The sequence below is a fragment of the Squalius cephalus genome, assembly GCF_949319135.1.
Source record: "Squalius cephalus genome assembly, chromosome: 21".
NCBI lineage: Eukaryota > Metazoa > Chordata > Actinopteri > Cypriniformes > Leuciscidae > Squalius > Squalius cephalus.
The window spans coordinates 20160999-20177000 of NC_137142.1; the positions used below are offsets into that span (position 1 = coordinate 20160999).

A 16002-nucleotide genomic window follows, 5' to 3' on the forward strand; every position below is an offset into this window, starting at 1 on the left:
GAGCATGAGAGACTTCTTTAAAAAACATTAAGAAAACCTTAATTACCCCAGTCTTTTAAATGATAGTGTATACAGTAGACTTCATATAAGTATATGATGTTTTATCCTGTTGGCATAATAACAAGAAGTATACATACCAGTTTTCAAAAGGAGAGAGTGTGTTCTCAAAGCTTTAAATCATGTTAACATCTCCCTGTACAACAAGCCCTGTGTAATCCTGATTTTCCAATAGAACTCATTTCCTGTCTTATATTTTTTTTCACAAAGGTTTCTCATTCAGGCTGATTCGGGAATCATCTACACTCAGCCCTGGGCCAGTCTGGACGCCGAGGTCAAATCCAAGTATAACTTCTATGTGAAGGCCGAAGACACTGAAGGAAAATACAGCCTTGCAGAAGTCTTCGTCACCATTATGGACCTCAATGACCATTCACCAGAGTTTAATGAGAACTCTCTAGAGAAAACAATGGTGATTGGTGCGCCGGTGAAAATAGAGGTTAGCATCTATTTTAAAGACTCCTTGAAATTTTGTTCTTCTAATAGAAGACTTGTGTAATTGTCAGTTGACTGTGTTTGATGATTGTAGGCGATTGATGAAGATGCAGAAGAGCCAAACAATGTCATTGAATACTCCATTATGAAAGCCGACCCAGACAACATATTTGACATAGATGCAGACACAGGAGAAATAAAGTTGAAGCCGTACATCAAGTCCATGGACATAGTCCAGAATATCACCAATCAGAAAGACTGTACCTGGTCTGTGGTTGTTCAGGCCAAAGACAGAGGTTCACCATCCTTCAGCACCACTACAGTGATAAAGATTGACATCACAGAAGCGGTAAGTGGTTCTTTATTAGTGCTGTTTTTTACTGAGAATCCTGTTCATTTAGTATTGCCATTCAAAACAACTCAAGAACCTTTTGATTCTCATTTATGCATGCTATAAAAATAGTGAATCATGCACATGGAAATCTTTAACCTGCACTCTCACTATTTTATCTGTATTGTGAGAAAACCTCATATCAAACCTAGCATAAGTCTTTGTTATTGTGTGCTTTACAGATCAAATCCAGATTGCTTTCATACTTCTTGAGTTTGAGAACTCGGCCCTGGACTGTTTTCAGCATTTGCTTGAGCACTGTAGTCCTCGCTATCATTCTGACCATTTTCATATCCACCATAATTTTCTGGAAATCTGTGAAAAAGTCCCGGGTCCAGCCAAGGGGCAAGATCAGAAAGATTATTAGGAGGCCCTGACCATGAGACACTTTGACACCGACACCAATTCTTAGCTTTTTTTTTTTTTTCTGCTTTTTTTTTTTTCTTCCATGATTTTATTGCTGCTTAAAGGCAAGTAAAATGTCTGTAAAAGAGTACACAAGCACAGTTAAAAATACATATTTTTTCAAAATAATAGCTTTTATTCTACGCTATCGCCCATTTCTCCATTCAGTCTATGTCGTACATTAGATGTTTTTGAGATTATGACAATGAGACTGCATGGTCTTAATTCTGGGTGCCCTATTCAACCCTTCTGATCTTGTCTTAATGCGCAACCAGACTCTGTTGTAACATTCAAATTCATTTCGTCTTCAACTCAATTTCAAATTGTCAAATTAATTTACATAAACAACAAATCAATTGCTTTTAATCAATTGCTCAGCTGTCAAGATGCCATGCAGTCACGCTGTGTATATTCCAAGTAGTCGCCCTATCAGTGCTTTCTAACCCATGCTGGTATACCATAGTACTATTTCACACAAGAATGCTTTGTTGCCTGCTATTGGCCTCTCTGGGAATTATTTATCTGCCTCACTTTTATCATGTGTCTCTGGCCAAACAGAGAAAAGCCTACAGTATATCACCCTTGAGTCCTATGGACTTGATTTCTCTTTGTGCTCTTTTACAGACTCAACTCAAGGGACCTTTGACGTCCTTTTTATTGAAAAGTAGGGAAAATCCCATGCATTTACTAGGCTTGATCAGTGGTGTCATTATAATCATGGTTTTTGTGACAGTCTTGATATCTACTGTTATATTCATGAGAAACATCAAGTCCAACAAGATCCTTCCCTCCCGTCGCATCATACGCAGGAAGCGTAAACCCCGGAGACAAGACGACTTCCAGCAACCGTTCAGGGATGGACAGGAGATCCCTACAGCAGACAATATCAACTGTAACAATAACATCAAAGTGTGTTCTCATCATCGAGGGCCTCCGTTGCCTCCTAACGCCCCCATCATGCCCCCGCCGTTGCCAAGTCACTATAGACACGGTGACCGCGAGTGGGCGGTACCTACAGTTTCCGCCTCGGTGGCCTCCAAGACAAAGAGAAAATCTCATAGGAGTAAAGACAATCCTGTCAACACAGCACTGGTTTCTGAGCTCAAACTTAGACTGGAGCAGAAGAACATGGCCAACCGGTACTGATTTTGGTGAAATGCATGTAGAAATACCAGTGCTCAGTGGTGAGAAGACGTGTCCCTCTGCTAATTCTCTGTCCTGTTTCTTCTGACGAAGAAGATTTTAGGCAAGATTTGAGCAAGAACAAGATCTCAGCAGGACAACTCTGTTTTCTCACCGTATGTATGCAGAGTTCAGCTGGGATTGCAGGTTCCTAGTGGAAAAGTGTCACTTGCCAAGACTAACACCATGTTAATCCGCATGCTATGACACTGTGTACTGCCCTCTTCTGGATGGAAAAGAATTGGTTCACATTTACTCTATGCTTCTCTGACATTTCTCCATCTGTGGATACTTTTCATCCAGAAATGAAACCAAAGTCTTTTTCTTTTTTTACTGTGGATAACTGGCAAGGAAAATGAAATATGTCTGTGATGTGAATTTTTATTCGTCAATATCATGTACTTTATACTCGCTACATGGTTTTTAAAAGGGAACACTAGTTGTTTTTTCTCTTCTTTTTTTTTTTCAAAAACACAGTAGTGTCTCTGCGACCAGCGAATTAAATGCTTTTTAAGTCTTTTGGACCTTGAATGAACATTTACAATGCCAAATTTATATGCTCTAATGCTCTAAACCAATTCTAAACACTGATTTGCTGGTTTATTTGATAAATGCTTTTGACTGATAAACCACAAACAAATCCAATATTATGCATATTTTCCTATCCTTCAGTGAGGAAAACCATACAGTTACATTATCATATTGTGCCGTGTTTCATCAATTTAATGTACATTGTCAGGTTTCATGCCGTTCAGTATTAAATGTAAAATAATTAGAGTGATCTCTGTTTATATTCAACCTTTTGTAAATAAATGGATATTTCATTCAAATGTGTTGTTTTATTTGAAGGCATTTTAAGCAAAGCAAGTGTTTATTCATGTTTTTGAAGTGGTCCTGTGATATGAAACTGCTGAATGTCATCTTATTCTTCTGTATAATATAGGATTGAGGAAAAGTATTATTTCCTTTAATGCTGCATTTCGCCATATGGGGTTATGGTGCAGTTGGTGTGACCTAAATCTTTTTTCTGTTTAATTTAAAACAGATTTTAAAACCCAGCTTTATTTTTCAAATACAGATGTTATTTTATGAGTATTGTGACACCGAAAGTTAACTCAAATATTTTAGAAACGAACCACGTGCAGCGGTGGTTTGCTTATTTTAGCTCGTGCTTGTTCTTTTGGGGCTTAACATCAAGTTCAGATTTGGTGATCACATTAAGATTTATAAGACAAAATTATGCGCTTGCTCTCTCTGGCTTTTCAACACGGTGTTTATATATTCAAAGACAAATGCACCGTAAAGTCTTTTAGGTGAATGTTTTTCAACATTGGTCTATTTTTTCTTTTTTAAAGAACCCCTGCACATGAGACTGTGATGAGGAAAGTCTGTTTTCACATAGTAAAAGCAGCACTGGGGGGTAAAAGCACAAATGACATGGAATTATACCCTGTAGGATTACTGTTTTTTTTTTTAGAGAGGATTACAAACTTGCAAAGTGCGCTGATGGACTAGGATAAAGGAAAACCAGAACATTCTAACCAAGATGCGGACATTTTATATGAAACTTGACTAGTTTATTTCGGAGCACTGGCTAAGGTCACAGAGCTCTGAACACAAAGTCAGAACCCTCAAAGTTTATCATTGACATAAATAACGGAGAGCTGTAGAATTCACTTTAAGCACTTTTTTGCTACTAGCAGCATTTCCATTAGTTCCACGTACAGTATAGATTTTCTCAGCATGGGTAACTAACCATACCGTACGTGGAGCTCTGCTCTGCACTTTAGTGACGTGGAGAGTCTGAGGTTCACGATTGGTCATGTACGTTTTAATCCTGGTTTAGTAGCACCACAATGGAAAAAGAAGCATAGCTGTCAACGAGCCTGGATTAGTGCAGAATACGGCACGATTCTACCGCGGTAACCGTTCAGTCTGTTAGTGGAACAGTTCTTTTTTATTCCAGGCATATTTACAAATAAAGTTGACTGCCTTGAATTGCACAGTCGATGTGTGATATACATTTTTTTGCATTTCAGTAAAGAAACATGCTATAAGTCCAGCAACAAAATTTCATTTTAATGTATATATTTACTTACAAAGATTGCACCTATCACTCATTTGTAAAAAATATCATACTTTAGGGGCAAAACCATTTATAGAAAACAATCTTCATTACATTTATTCCCCAACTCTTTCAGTAGTTGGAGTTCAAATTGGTCAATTTGTTTGAAGGTCAATGTATTGCGGCCTTGTGTCGTCATTGTTTAATTTTCATTGAATGTGGCATTTTCATTGTTTGTCAAAGGGCTTGCTGACTGACGTGTCCATTTTAAAAGATAAGCATTCTGTTGGATTCACATGATACGGAACAGGCATCAAAAATCCTAATCTGCTTTTATACCCCTAGGTTTGTAAAATGTGCATTAAAAATAAATCTGTCACTTAAAACATGCCACGAATTTAACAATCATACAAATGCACCTCAACCTAAAAGAATCCACTTAGTTTAAAAATAGAACTATAATCCCCAAAATGATGTTTTATGTACAGTTGTATTATCAATGTCTTCTATACTTTGAGCGCTACTACTTGTCACTAGTTGCTTCTATAAAGTGCATTGAGATGATAAAAGGTCTGTTTTCTTTTGAATATAATTGTACTCTTAAAAATATAGGTTTCAAAAGTTTTTTTTTTTTTTTTTTTTGGCAGCGATGCCATAGAACTTTCAGTAAACAGTTCTTAAAATACCATTTTTAGAATCTAAAGAAAATCATTTTATGGAATGGAAAGGATCAATGGATGTTAACGTTCATGGAACCATTGAGGCCAATAAAGAACCTTAATTTTTTTTAATAGCGTATCCACATTATTTCTAACGCAAGAGCTGGCTTGGCTATTTGTAACTTGAATGTAGGAGGCTTCCAGTTTCAGACAATAGAAGTGTTTGATTCAGTGACTTTGCTTTTATTCAATGGCTTCCTTTGGTTTTTGCCAGTTTGTCTGGAAAAATCCTGTCCAGCAGCACCTGATCCGTGAGTTCATGATCAATCCAGACTCTCTTCTGGCATCCGTAATAAGAATATTAACTTTGCTCCGATCTCCTGTTGACCACTCAAGCTGGATGACAATGCAGGCTTTCCTGCTCCTTTCATGAGTATTGATCAGTCTATGGATGTCTTTTCAATGCGCAGTGTCAGTAAAGCTCAGCTGTTGGTCTTCGTTCATTCTTTGTTTTCTGTATCTTTTCAGCAGACCTTCGTCGGGCCTTCAGCTCCTTGCTGGACTCCTTGCAGAGGCCCTCATCACTGGCAGCCTGGAGACTGTCAAACGTGCCCTGCCTCTCGTCGGACGTGTGTAAGGTGTCTGTATGTCTCCTGTTTCTCCACATCTCCGTGCAGCGCTCAAAGCAGGTGAACTTGGCATCGGTGGTGCAGGCGTACATTCCCGCGGGCACAGCGAGCACCATGGCAAGTACAATGACGACGATATGAATGAGCCTTTCTCTCTGTTCCATTTCATTGAAATCACTGCCTGTCACGAACACGATGCACTGGTCGTTCCGAGGAGCCTGGTTCTTTAGAGTAACACAGATTTCATACTTAGTGACTGGTAGCAGGTCTGTGACAGAGTATGTGTTAATACCTGGTCCTATGTATATCTGCTCTTTCTTAAGTGTGTCATAGCGGCCAAAATGAATGGTGAACCAGGTTTCTGCTGGATTGTCTGTCACAGCACGCCACTCAACTGTAATGCCATACACTGTCTGCTTGGCAATACGGATATCGATGTAAACGTTTTCCTCTGCGACGGCAGCAGGGAGGTCTGAGGAACGAGACAGTGAGCCTTCTGGAGATTTCACATCCAGTAATATACCGATTGAGGAATTGCCGATGAAATTGTTGGCAAAGCAGGTGTAGAGGCCTCTGTCGGCCAGATGGAGCGAAGGAATGATCAGCTGAGACCTGATAGTGTCTTCATCCACACGGCTCTGAATCTCTGGAGGGGGGGAAAAAAGTCAAATTGAGGACAACATGGAGTATTTTTACAGTATAATAATAATAACAAAAATAACTTGTATTATTAATATTGATTCATAATTTATAAATTAATATGTAATAATAACAACAAAATATTAGTTGTAAATAATATTAATAATAATTATTACTCATCTTTTTCATTATTTGTAATAATTTATGATCATTTTTAGAAGCTTGCACAGTAGATATCATATGCGTCACAATTGCATAATCTGAAAAGGTTTAAAGTAGTTTGGATTTTTGACAATTGTTTATCAATTGTTACAATCCTTTTTAATGTATAATTATATATTATATATAAAAATATAAACTTTAAAAACACGTTGTCCATACACTATTTTGAGTGTTTTTAAAAACTGACATTTACTGATGAATTAAATTATATTCAAATTATAATTGTATAGATAAGGTCTAAAAGCATGTAATTTTGTAACATACAAACGGTGATGTTATTGCATATATCATTTGCAAAAGTGCAATAATATGTGCGTGCAGTAATCGAGGGCTAAGTACCTATTTTTTTTAAAGAAAGATCTATTTAAGTAAAGACACACGTATGTAAACATGTTTTAGGAGAATATCTCTTACCACGAAATCCTCTTAGTATCTTAAGACCATATGTCCACCGAATGGCAGGTTCAGGTCTGGCCGTGGCTAAGCATGTTAGAGTGATGTTGCCGCCTAAAGGCACGGTGATGTTGCTGACTGGGGCGCTGACCACTGGCTTCACACACGTCTTTAACTCGACCTCATGGAAAAATTTCCCTGCCTTGAATTCCGGGCCAGAGCATGTCAAATATGAGTTCATTAAAATGAAGGGCGGACTCAACGATTTGATAAACTCAATGAAGCCTCCCAGGCGACAGTCGCACAGCCACGGGTTGTCGTGAAGCGCCAGAACAACATTGGACACTGTAGGTTTTTCATGCTTGTTGTCTGTGTGGTAGAGAGGCCAGTTCATAAACACGTCTTTAGAAATGACTGAGAGTTGATTAGAGGACAGGTCTAAATAGGTGAGACCTGGTAAAAACTTAAGCGCGTGTTCAGGGAGGGCGTCAATGCGGTTGTGCTTCAGATCCAGAATCTTGAGGTTGGGCGTTTCCTCAAACGCTGTCCATGGTACTGAACGCAGCTTGTTGCCCTGCAACCGGAGCTCCGTCAAGTTACCCAAACCTTCCAGGCTTTTGATATTTATGATGGCGATGTCATTGAAATTCAGCCAGAGATGCTTTAGACACGTAACATGGGAAAACGCTGCCTTTGGTAGTTCACTTAGCTGTGATTTCTCTATTCGAATTTTAGTCAGATCTTCCGGTATGTCCTCAGGAATCTGGGTTAATGCAATTCCCATACATGTGAGTGACCTAGAGAAAAACGTTCAATACTTTCAATTGTACGTTGATATTCGACTACTTTACAACATAGTAAAGTAATAATATAATTGTTTTAACAAGTGTGGTTAATGACAAATTACTACTACTCTTAGATATAGTGAAATGTTCAAATTAATGACTTAAAGCTGTCCTAGCAATAGTGTTCTCCTTTTTAGAGAAACTTGTTTTCTAAAATGGTTGGTGCGCAGTACTATCAGGGACAGCAATTCTTTGTTATGAAAACAAAAACACATACATTTTTAATGTGTTGAATTTTAACACTTTGAGATTTAATTAATTTTTTTCATATTTTTTCTTGGGCAGAATAGCTCCTCGAATCGCCCATTTATTTATATTTACAGACTAGCTCTTACATTGTGCTATGCCTATTCTCAGCACAACAACATCATCTTTGCTCAATGACACTGCTGATGTCTGTAATGAAAGAAACTGTAACTAACCTCCCAAAACGGTCAGTCCCACAGGAGCATCCTGGAAAACACTCTGAGCTAATATGACTTAATAAAAGAAGGAAAACAATCAAACGAAATATAATGGAGGCATCCATGGTCTCCTATACATGTAACATCCACTCTATGTCTGTGCACGACATGACTGCAGGTACAGTGGAGTAAAGCCTATTATCAGTAATCCTTGACTAACCCCATGAGAGACTGATTGGAACTTAATTGTAAGTCTGACCTAATATTGTTGTTAAAAAACAAGTGACACTTTTTTAAATGTATATACAAAATTTATTTTGAAGCATAAATGGGTACTACTAAGAAACCTGGGACAAAAAAAAAAAAAAAAGTAGAACAAGTTTTACATGGTAAACAGAAAAAAATGTCATACACAATGGTGACTATGTTGGTGCATATGAAAATCCCAAATGATTTGCATGATTTTGCATATGTTACACTAGACTCATCATTCTGTTAGAAAAGTAACTACACTCTAACGGTTCTTTATTTAAATGTATGGTTCAGTGAAGAACCTTTAACATCTATGGAACCTTTCCATTCCACAGAAGGACCTTTAAAGTGGAAAAGATTCTTTATATTTTCTAAATGTTGAACACAAGAGAAAAAAATGGTTCTTTTAAGAACTGTTCACTGTAAGATTCTTTAGGGAACCAAAAATGATTCTTCTATGGCATCACTCCAAAACCCCCCTTTATTTTTTAAGAGTGTATGTGAAAGCGAATCCCCAATTCCTTACATAATATTACTATTATCACATATAAATAGTTTGTTTTTCCCTTCCATATACACAAATATACAAGAATTCATATGAACATTTCCCTTTGAATCAGTTCCTTCGATCACTATCTGAAGGGGTAAAAGTCCATGAATGCATGTTCCTGGGATTGCTCAGCCACAACCCCACCACCAGCCAAATGGCTTAGTTTAGAAACCAAGTCCGAAAGCACAGTAACAAAGAGCAACATTACCAAAACAACATATTTGTTACTTATGCAAAGTATCCTGAATCTTGTTCACGGACGGCCAGACATGTACTGCTGGTACAGATTATGTGCACTCAGGTACTGCGGCTGGGCCTGGATACTCAGGCGGCTGCGTGGAGGGATTGTGGCTGAGGGATATTGTCAGCAGAAGTATTCATTGGGCTGTCCCTCAATCTTGGCGGTGGACTCCGAGTCCAGGCTGGACCTGGCCGACAGCAGTCTGTTGGACTCCTCTGCGTTCAGTCTGGTGAGATATTCCCCCTCCAAGCCTTTGGCCTTGGTACTGGGAGACAGAGTCTCAAACGTCACATATGAGTCTTGAATGTCTTTGGACTTTTTGCCCAGAAACTTCTTGATTTTCCTCTTAAGCGCCCCGCAGCACACGATCACAGTCAGAGGCACGGCTATCACGCAGGCGACCGTGATCACTACTACATTAATGAGCTTTTGGGTTCCAGTAGCGGTAGCCGCTGCATCTGTTGAGAAGATTACACACTGCTCCTTTTTGGGGATCAGCCCCTTGACGCACACACAGGCGATGTATTTGGTTTTTGGAACCAGTCCTTCGATGAGGATCCGGTTGTTACCTGGGCTGACGTTAATTCTGCGCATATCCCTCTCCCCAAACACAGCGTAGAGGACGCTAAAAGCGGTTGTGTTCTTGGCGGTCGGTGCCCTCCAGTTCAGACACACGGTGTAGTCCGTATCGCCAATGACTTTGACCGAGCGCACGACCCTGTCAGGGTCTTGCTGAAGTGAGGACGTGTTGGCAGCCAGGTTGCTCAGATTGGTCTCCAGGAACCCGTCGGGACTGGCAGTTTGGGTATTTGTCCGACTGTTAGCAGCATTGTCGCTCTCCATACCTGGATACGGGCCTGTGTAGCTCACTGTGGCCCTGAGTTGTAGCTTATTGTTGGGTGTTGGGGAAGCGTACGTTACTATGAGTTTTTCTTGATAGGCTGCCTTGACTATAGGGTTTGCCTTCTTGGATTTCACTTTGGTTTTTGGATCCACAGTCGGATTCTCTGCTTTAGGTGCATCGCTTATGATCAAAGAAATGACGGCCTCTGCACTCCCTGCATAATTTGTGGCTTTGCAGATGTACTTTCCCGTGTCACGAAAGGACACGGCAGGCACGCTTAAAATAGACCAAACGATTCCCTCCTTTGAATTCTCCAGCTGAACTGTAAATTCGAAGGAAAAAAAGAGTAACACTTGAGTACATTTGCATAAACTAATTAGTATTGTGTAATCACAGTGCATTGCTGTGTCGTTGCCAGCTCTCTATGTAATCACTAGCACCTCTAGCTAATACTGATTAACCGCCCGCCATTGTGCTGACTCACCTGTCCCATTCAGTGGCTTTCTATCTGCCCTTCTCCAGGCCAGCTCAGGGATGGGAACCCCAATGGTTCCGCATCGCAACAACACATTGTTGCCCACTGCGCTCCGCACACGGGCTACGGCGGTGTGGACCCGAGGCCCCTGGCAGCGTCTGAGCTCGGCATCGCTAAACAGAACTCCAGAGAGGCTCTCTGGATCAGCGCACCTGAGCCTCGTGTCAATGAAGGCCACTGACAGACTAGGAGACTTCTGGAACTGGACCAGGTCATATAGTCGACAATCACACAACCATGGGTTGTCATGGAGACCTGGGGAAAAAGAAATGATCAAGTTGCAAAAACCAGTCAAGTTACGAAAACTGTTATAATTGTAATAAAAAGTGATAAGGGCATTTCCTTTTCTGAAGGCATCTGTTGCGGGTGTTTTTTATGTTTTTTTGTGCAAGACTTCTTTTTTTTTTTTTTTTTTTTACTTATAAAGAAAAATCCTACACCTATAAAAATGTACTTCACTCAGAAATTGCTAATAAATTTTACTAATAACTACAAAAGCAATGGAAAGTAATACATTAAATATGTGAAATTTTGATATAGAAAGTATTTTCTTGCAAAACGTATTCCAATAATCTTTATTTATGATTATATATATATATATATATATATATATATATATATATATATATATATATATATATATATATGTATTATTACAGTATATATTTTAAAATATATTACATATTTTAAAATATAATTTATGATTTCAAAATATAATAATAATTTATTTATATATATATATATATATATATATATATATATATATATATATATATATATATATATATATATATCAAATTACGCCAATATATAAAATTAAGAAACTAAGACGAAGGAAAAACTTACCGAGAATCATTTTTGAACTTTCTGCTCCCTGGACGGGTTTGACCGTCAACCAAGTGTTGAGGACCTCAGGTGGCACTGTCAGCAGATTATTACTGGATAGATCCAGGTAGGTTAAGTTTTTCATGTAGAGAGCGGCATCAGATGGGACTGAGGACAGCTGGTTGTTGTGTATATCGAGTAGCCTCAGACTGGGCATGTCCATGAGGGATTCCCACGGAAACGAAGTGAGAGAATTTCCATCTAGCCTTAGTTCCTCTAAACTGTCCAAGCCACGGAAACTGTCCGAGTTGAGAGAGGATAAAACGTTAAAAGACATCCAAAGGAATTCTAAATTAGAGAGGTAGCTAAAAGCCTCGCTCGGGATCCTCTTGATTGCAGTCTTTTCAATCCGAAGTTTCGAGGTGTCCCCTGGGAACGTGGCGGGCACCAGTGAAATTTCTGGATCGTTGCAAATCACACTCCTGCGAAACGCATTAGAAACAAGAATAAATACTTATAATAAGGGATTTTAAAGCATGCGCACACGAATCTTTAAGCAGCAGTCTTTGACTGAGTCTGACAAACGCTTGTGGAAAAAGAAATAAATAAAACAAATTTCGAACAAGTCAAGAATCATTATTTGCGTCATAATGTAGGCTACTCATATTGCGAAATGAAAATTCTTGAAAATGTTTCTTGTTTAAACTGATTAAATGTATCATCTTTTAAAACTCGAATCAATACTAAAGCATAAATAAACAAATTTTGTGTGCAAAATAAATACATTCTAAACGATATTACGCACAATATTGTTTATGTGTAAAATACATCCAGGATGTGGAATGCGCAAAATGCACCAGTGCAGCACATTTCAAGTCGAACAAAAATGCATTGCATTCATTCAATACATTTGAGATAATTAAATACACACGAACCTGGCTCTGGAACCATCACTCAGGTTATGATAAAAACAGCTGCATTGGGAAGGACAGGTGCTCCGAACAAGTGGAAAGCCACCAGATGCCAGTAGGAGACCCAAAAAGACAGTAAGAGACATTTTGCCACTAATGTCAACAAAACGCCGCGGATTTAACGAAGAAGCATCCACTTGCAATTATGGAAAAAATAACCAGCATGTCATCGTCCCTCTGCTCCGATCTCCCATAATGATCTGACTGCTACGAGTCCAGCAGATAAAAAGGACAGACGAGGATTAGCGAAAGCATGCGAATTATTTTCATTTAGATGCGTATGCATGCTGGAATCTGATAGGCTGCATAGAGATACATGATGTTAATTATAGTGATGAAATCTTTTCGAATTGGCCATGATGTTTAATACCCCATCTGTAGCTCTCTTTTGAACCATTCTCTACCTGACAGTTAAAATTCGGAATTTGTTGTATTTTACTGATTCACTTCTAAGAGCTGATGATACTTTGGAAGCTGATCTGGCTGTACCATGCACTGTTGCATTGAACTAAAAAAAAAAAAAAAAAAAAAAAAAGAGGAAACCAGGGAGTATTGAAAGATTTAGTTTCAACATCTTTAAAAAAAAAAATGTTATAAAAAATAAAACCAGTTCAACACTAAACAACGCTCAATCAGTATTTACTTCAATGTTCCCATATATCTACTGAAGTGAGAATCCATACTTGTGTAACAAGTGCTTTTGAAAGAGACATTTTGATCAATGGGTTGCTATGGCTATTCTGAATGAAAATACTGATGTCTATTAAAGTCACGAGCATAAGGACATCCAAAGTTGGCTGTTGTTCAGTGGCGTATCCAACAGGATTTTTTAAATATTTTCCTTCATGTAATCCTGTTAGGCCTTGGATCACAGACAGCTTGTTCTTCCTAAGAGCCAGTTGGTTTGTAAATACAAATATGCTTAATAGACAGAAACAATCCAATGTAAAAAAATAATCATAAAACATAAACCAGAAAATATCTTAATAGCATAAGCTCAAACCAGTAAACAAGAAAAGTGCTGGAAATAAATAATAATAATGTTTAGAAATCTAGAGTTTTTTGGAATGAGGGCTTAATGCAAATGAGTTTCAAGGTTTTGCTTCAAGGTTTACATGTAGCTAAAGCTTTCGTTTGTATAAAACTGGTCTGGTTTCCTGTAATTATTGGCCCACAAGAGTTATTTTTCCCAGAAGCCTAATGTTTATGCTACTGTTTGTAAATACAACATGCATGGGTTAAACCTTGGCACCAGATCGTCTGTTCTGATTAGTGCCAAGTTGTAAATATAAAACTGAATTTGTCAAATGCCATGAGCTTAAGTGTTTCCAAGTGTTCTCCAAGTGTTTATTGTTTTAATGTGTGGGGAATGTGTAAAAGGTGTTAACATTTTCTTTAATCTCTGACTGCCTAAACCTCTCTCACACACCTACTAAAATCACATTATTCCCTTAAAGATCTTTTTGTGAGTTTCACAGTTAAAAGTATAGCTTCAGCTAGAGTAAAAGCTACAGTAAGTACAGTAAACCTCCTGAGAATTATGGTTCTGTACTATCCTAATCCCATATGCACTGAAAAAAAAAACAAATCTGTGTTTCACAAGTTATTGAATAGAGGAGCTGTATGTGAGGAACATATGATCATAATGTGCTCAGCTTAGAGAGATCTAGTCGTAACAGTCACACGGGACTGGCATTTTCAAGACCATTTATCTTTCAAAGTATGTTTTTTAGTTTGAAATCTTTTGATCTAAAAATGCATATAAAACATTGCTGATCTGCGGTGTACCATAATTTGAAGATTTTTTTTCTTTTTGAAAGGTCTCATTAATGTACCATGATTCATGAACTAGCAATATATTGTACAGCATGTATTAATAACCTTTGTTAATGTAATACAACTACAATTCTTCATTGTTTTGTTAGTTCACAGTGCAACAGAAACAACTTGAGTTTAATAATGCATTAGTAAATGTAGAAATTAACATCAGCTAAGATGATTAAATGCTGTAGAAGTGTTGTTAATTGTTAGTTCATGTAATGTAGTTAACTAACGTTAACAAATGAAACCTTATTGTAAATTGTTTTTCTAACATACTGTTATATGTGGAGTGCAAACTTGAGTGGAACAAATTTGCTTATACAAACCTTTAAAACATGATGTTTGCTTTAACACTGTTATATGACTTATTCTTTTCTTTTTTTAACATGTATATTATATTTACCAGGTTTCACAACCTCATAATCTTGGCTGAGGCAATGACTGAACAATATGGGTCTTGTTTGTGAACTGTATGGTATGATAAGCCTTGAATTAGGATTTTGCCATTTCATATATGTGACCCTGGACCACAAAACCAGTCACATGGGTCAATTTTTTGACATTGAGATTTATACATCATCTGAAAGCTGAATAAATACGCTTTCCATTGATGTATGGTTTGTTATGATATGACAATTTTTGGCCAAGATATTTGAAAATCTGGAATCTGAGGGTGCAAAAGAATCGAAACATTGAGAAAATGGCATTTACGTTTGCGATTGTGCTGCATTCACTCACAAAAATAAATGTTTTATATATTTACGGTAGGAAATTTACAAAATATCTTCATGGAACATGATCTTTACTTAATATCCTAATGATTTTTGGCATAAAAGAAAAATCGATAATTTTGACCCATACAATGTATTGTTGGCTATTGCCACAAATATACCCGTGCGACTCGTGACTGGTTTTGTGATCCAGGGTCACATATGTTCTGCTCAAAAACTATATATTTTATGTGGAATTGCAGGACTTCATGTGATAAAGCACCAATGAATGTAGATTTTCAAAACAAAAAAAGTAGGTTAGTGTCTCAGTGTTACTCTTTGTAACTTGTTTTTTATTTGGCTTCCACTCAAGTATGAATAATGCAATCTGGAAACAAAGCGGCTTTTAATAGAGCAGAATTCAGAAGGGTTATTGTCTAAACAAAATATTCAAAATGTTTCTATATTTCTATAAATGTTTCGAACACAGTTTATGATTATAAATGTATACACTAAAAAAAATAATATATATATATATATATATATATATATATATATATATATATATATATATATATATATATATATATATTATTGGTTTAACATAAAAAAGTTAGCAACCTGGTTGCCATGAAATTGTAAGTTCATTGAAATTTAAAAAATGAGTTAATAAAATGAAAGAGATTGGTTTAATCAAAAGAAACTCAAAATATTATGTTATCTGAACCAAATAAATGATCTTGAGGATGCACAGGTTTAAATGACCCCAAAATTATTTCTTAGAAGAACCACTACTTTTCTATTTGTGAAGACATTGACATTTTCTCTCTCCCTCTTGTGTCTGAAGATCTATTCAGTATCTCCAACAGTCTGCATTTGAGAAAAGTCATTGTAAAAACACAGTTACTCCCATCATCCATATGCAAA

The 16002-nt window shown here is 37.4% G+C and overlaps 3 protein-coding genes across 6 annotated transcripts in view; 1 reads left to right on the forward strand and 2 right to left on the reverse strand.

Annotated features, from left to right (window-relative positions):
* cdhr1a (cadherin-related family member 1a) overlaps positions 1–3297 on the forward strand; it is a 120588-nt gene extending 117291 nt beyond the window's left edge. For 2 of the 4 annotated variants that reach the window (XM_079855733.1, XM_079855731.1), the window contains 3 exons: positions 268–496; positions 587–841; positions 1913–3297. In XM_079855733.1, coding sequence (XP_079711859.1) covers positions 268–496; positions 587–841; positions 1913–2434 — 1006 coding nt within the window. In that variant the 3' untranslated portion in view covers positions 2435–3297. The remainder of the gene's footprint in view (positions 1–267; positions 497–586; positions 842–1912) is intronic. The other 2 variants (XM_079855732.1, XM_079855734.1) reach the window with 2 other exon arrangements.
* A 732-nt stretch (positions 3298–4029) lies between these two features.
* Positions 4030–8522, reverse strand: lrit2 (leucine-rich repeat, immunoglobulin-like and transmembrane domains 2). The gene is made up of 3 exons (XM_079855737.1): positions 8345–8522; positions 7099–7874; positions 4030–6469 (listed from the first exon to the last, which is right to left on the reverse strand). The coding sequence occupies exons 1-3, from the start codon at positions 8449–8451 to the stop codon at positions 5667–5669; spliced, it is 1686 nt and encodes a 561-aa protein (XP_079711863.1). The 5' UTR covers positions 8452–8522; the 3' UTR covers positions 4030–5666.
* Positions 8523–8621: 99 nt separating this feature from the next.
* Positions 8622–12835, reverse strand: lrit1a (leucine-rich repeat, immunoglobulin-like and transmembrane domains 1a). The gene is made up of 4 exons (XM_079854687.1): positions 12509–12835; positions 11595–12055; positions 10698–11003; positions 8622–10535 (listed from the first exon to the last, which is right to left on the reverse strand). Exons 1-4 carry the CDS (start codon positions 12628–12630, stop codon positions 9493–9495), a joined length of 1932 nt encoding a protein of 643 aa, XP_079710813.1. The 5' UTR covers positions 12631–12835; the 3' UTR covers positions 8622–9492.
* Positions 12836–16002: the final 3167 nt, after the last annotated feature.

Bases quoted from the DNA above. Each gene is read 5' to 3' on its own strand.
- lrit1a (XM_079854687.1), bottom strand. From the start codon at position 12,630: ATGTCTCTTACTGTCTTTTTGGGTCTCCTACTGGCATCTGGTGGCTTT. The intron at 12,056-12,508 runs GTTCGTGTGTAT...TGCGTTTCGCAG, and splicing joins AGTGATGGTTCCAGAGCCAG to GAGTGTGATTTGCAACGATC. The intron at 11,004-11,594 runs GTAAGTTTTTCC...CTTTTTCCCCAG, and splicing joins AAGTTCAAAAATGATTCTCG to GTCTCCATGACAACCCATGG.
- lrit2 (XM_079855737.1), bottom strand. From the start codon at position 8,451: ATGGATGCCTCCATTATATTTCGTTTGATTGTTTTCCTTCTTTTATTA. The intron at 7,875-8,344 runs GTTAGTTACAGT...GTTTTTCTCTAG, and splicing joins GGGACTGACCGTTTTGGGAG to GTCACTCACATGTATGGGAA. The intron at 6,470-7,098 runs GTAAGAGATATT...CCCCCCCTCCAG, and splicing joins GATACTAAGAGGATTTCGTG to AGATTCAGAGCCGTGTGGAT.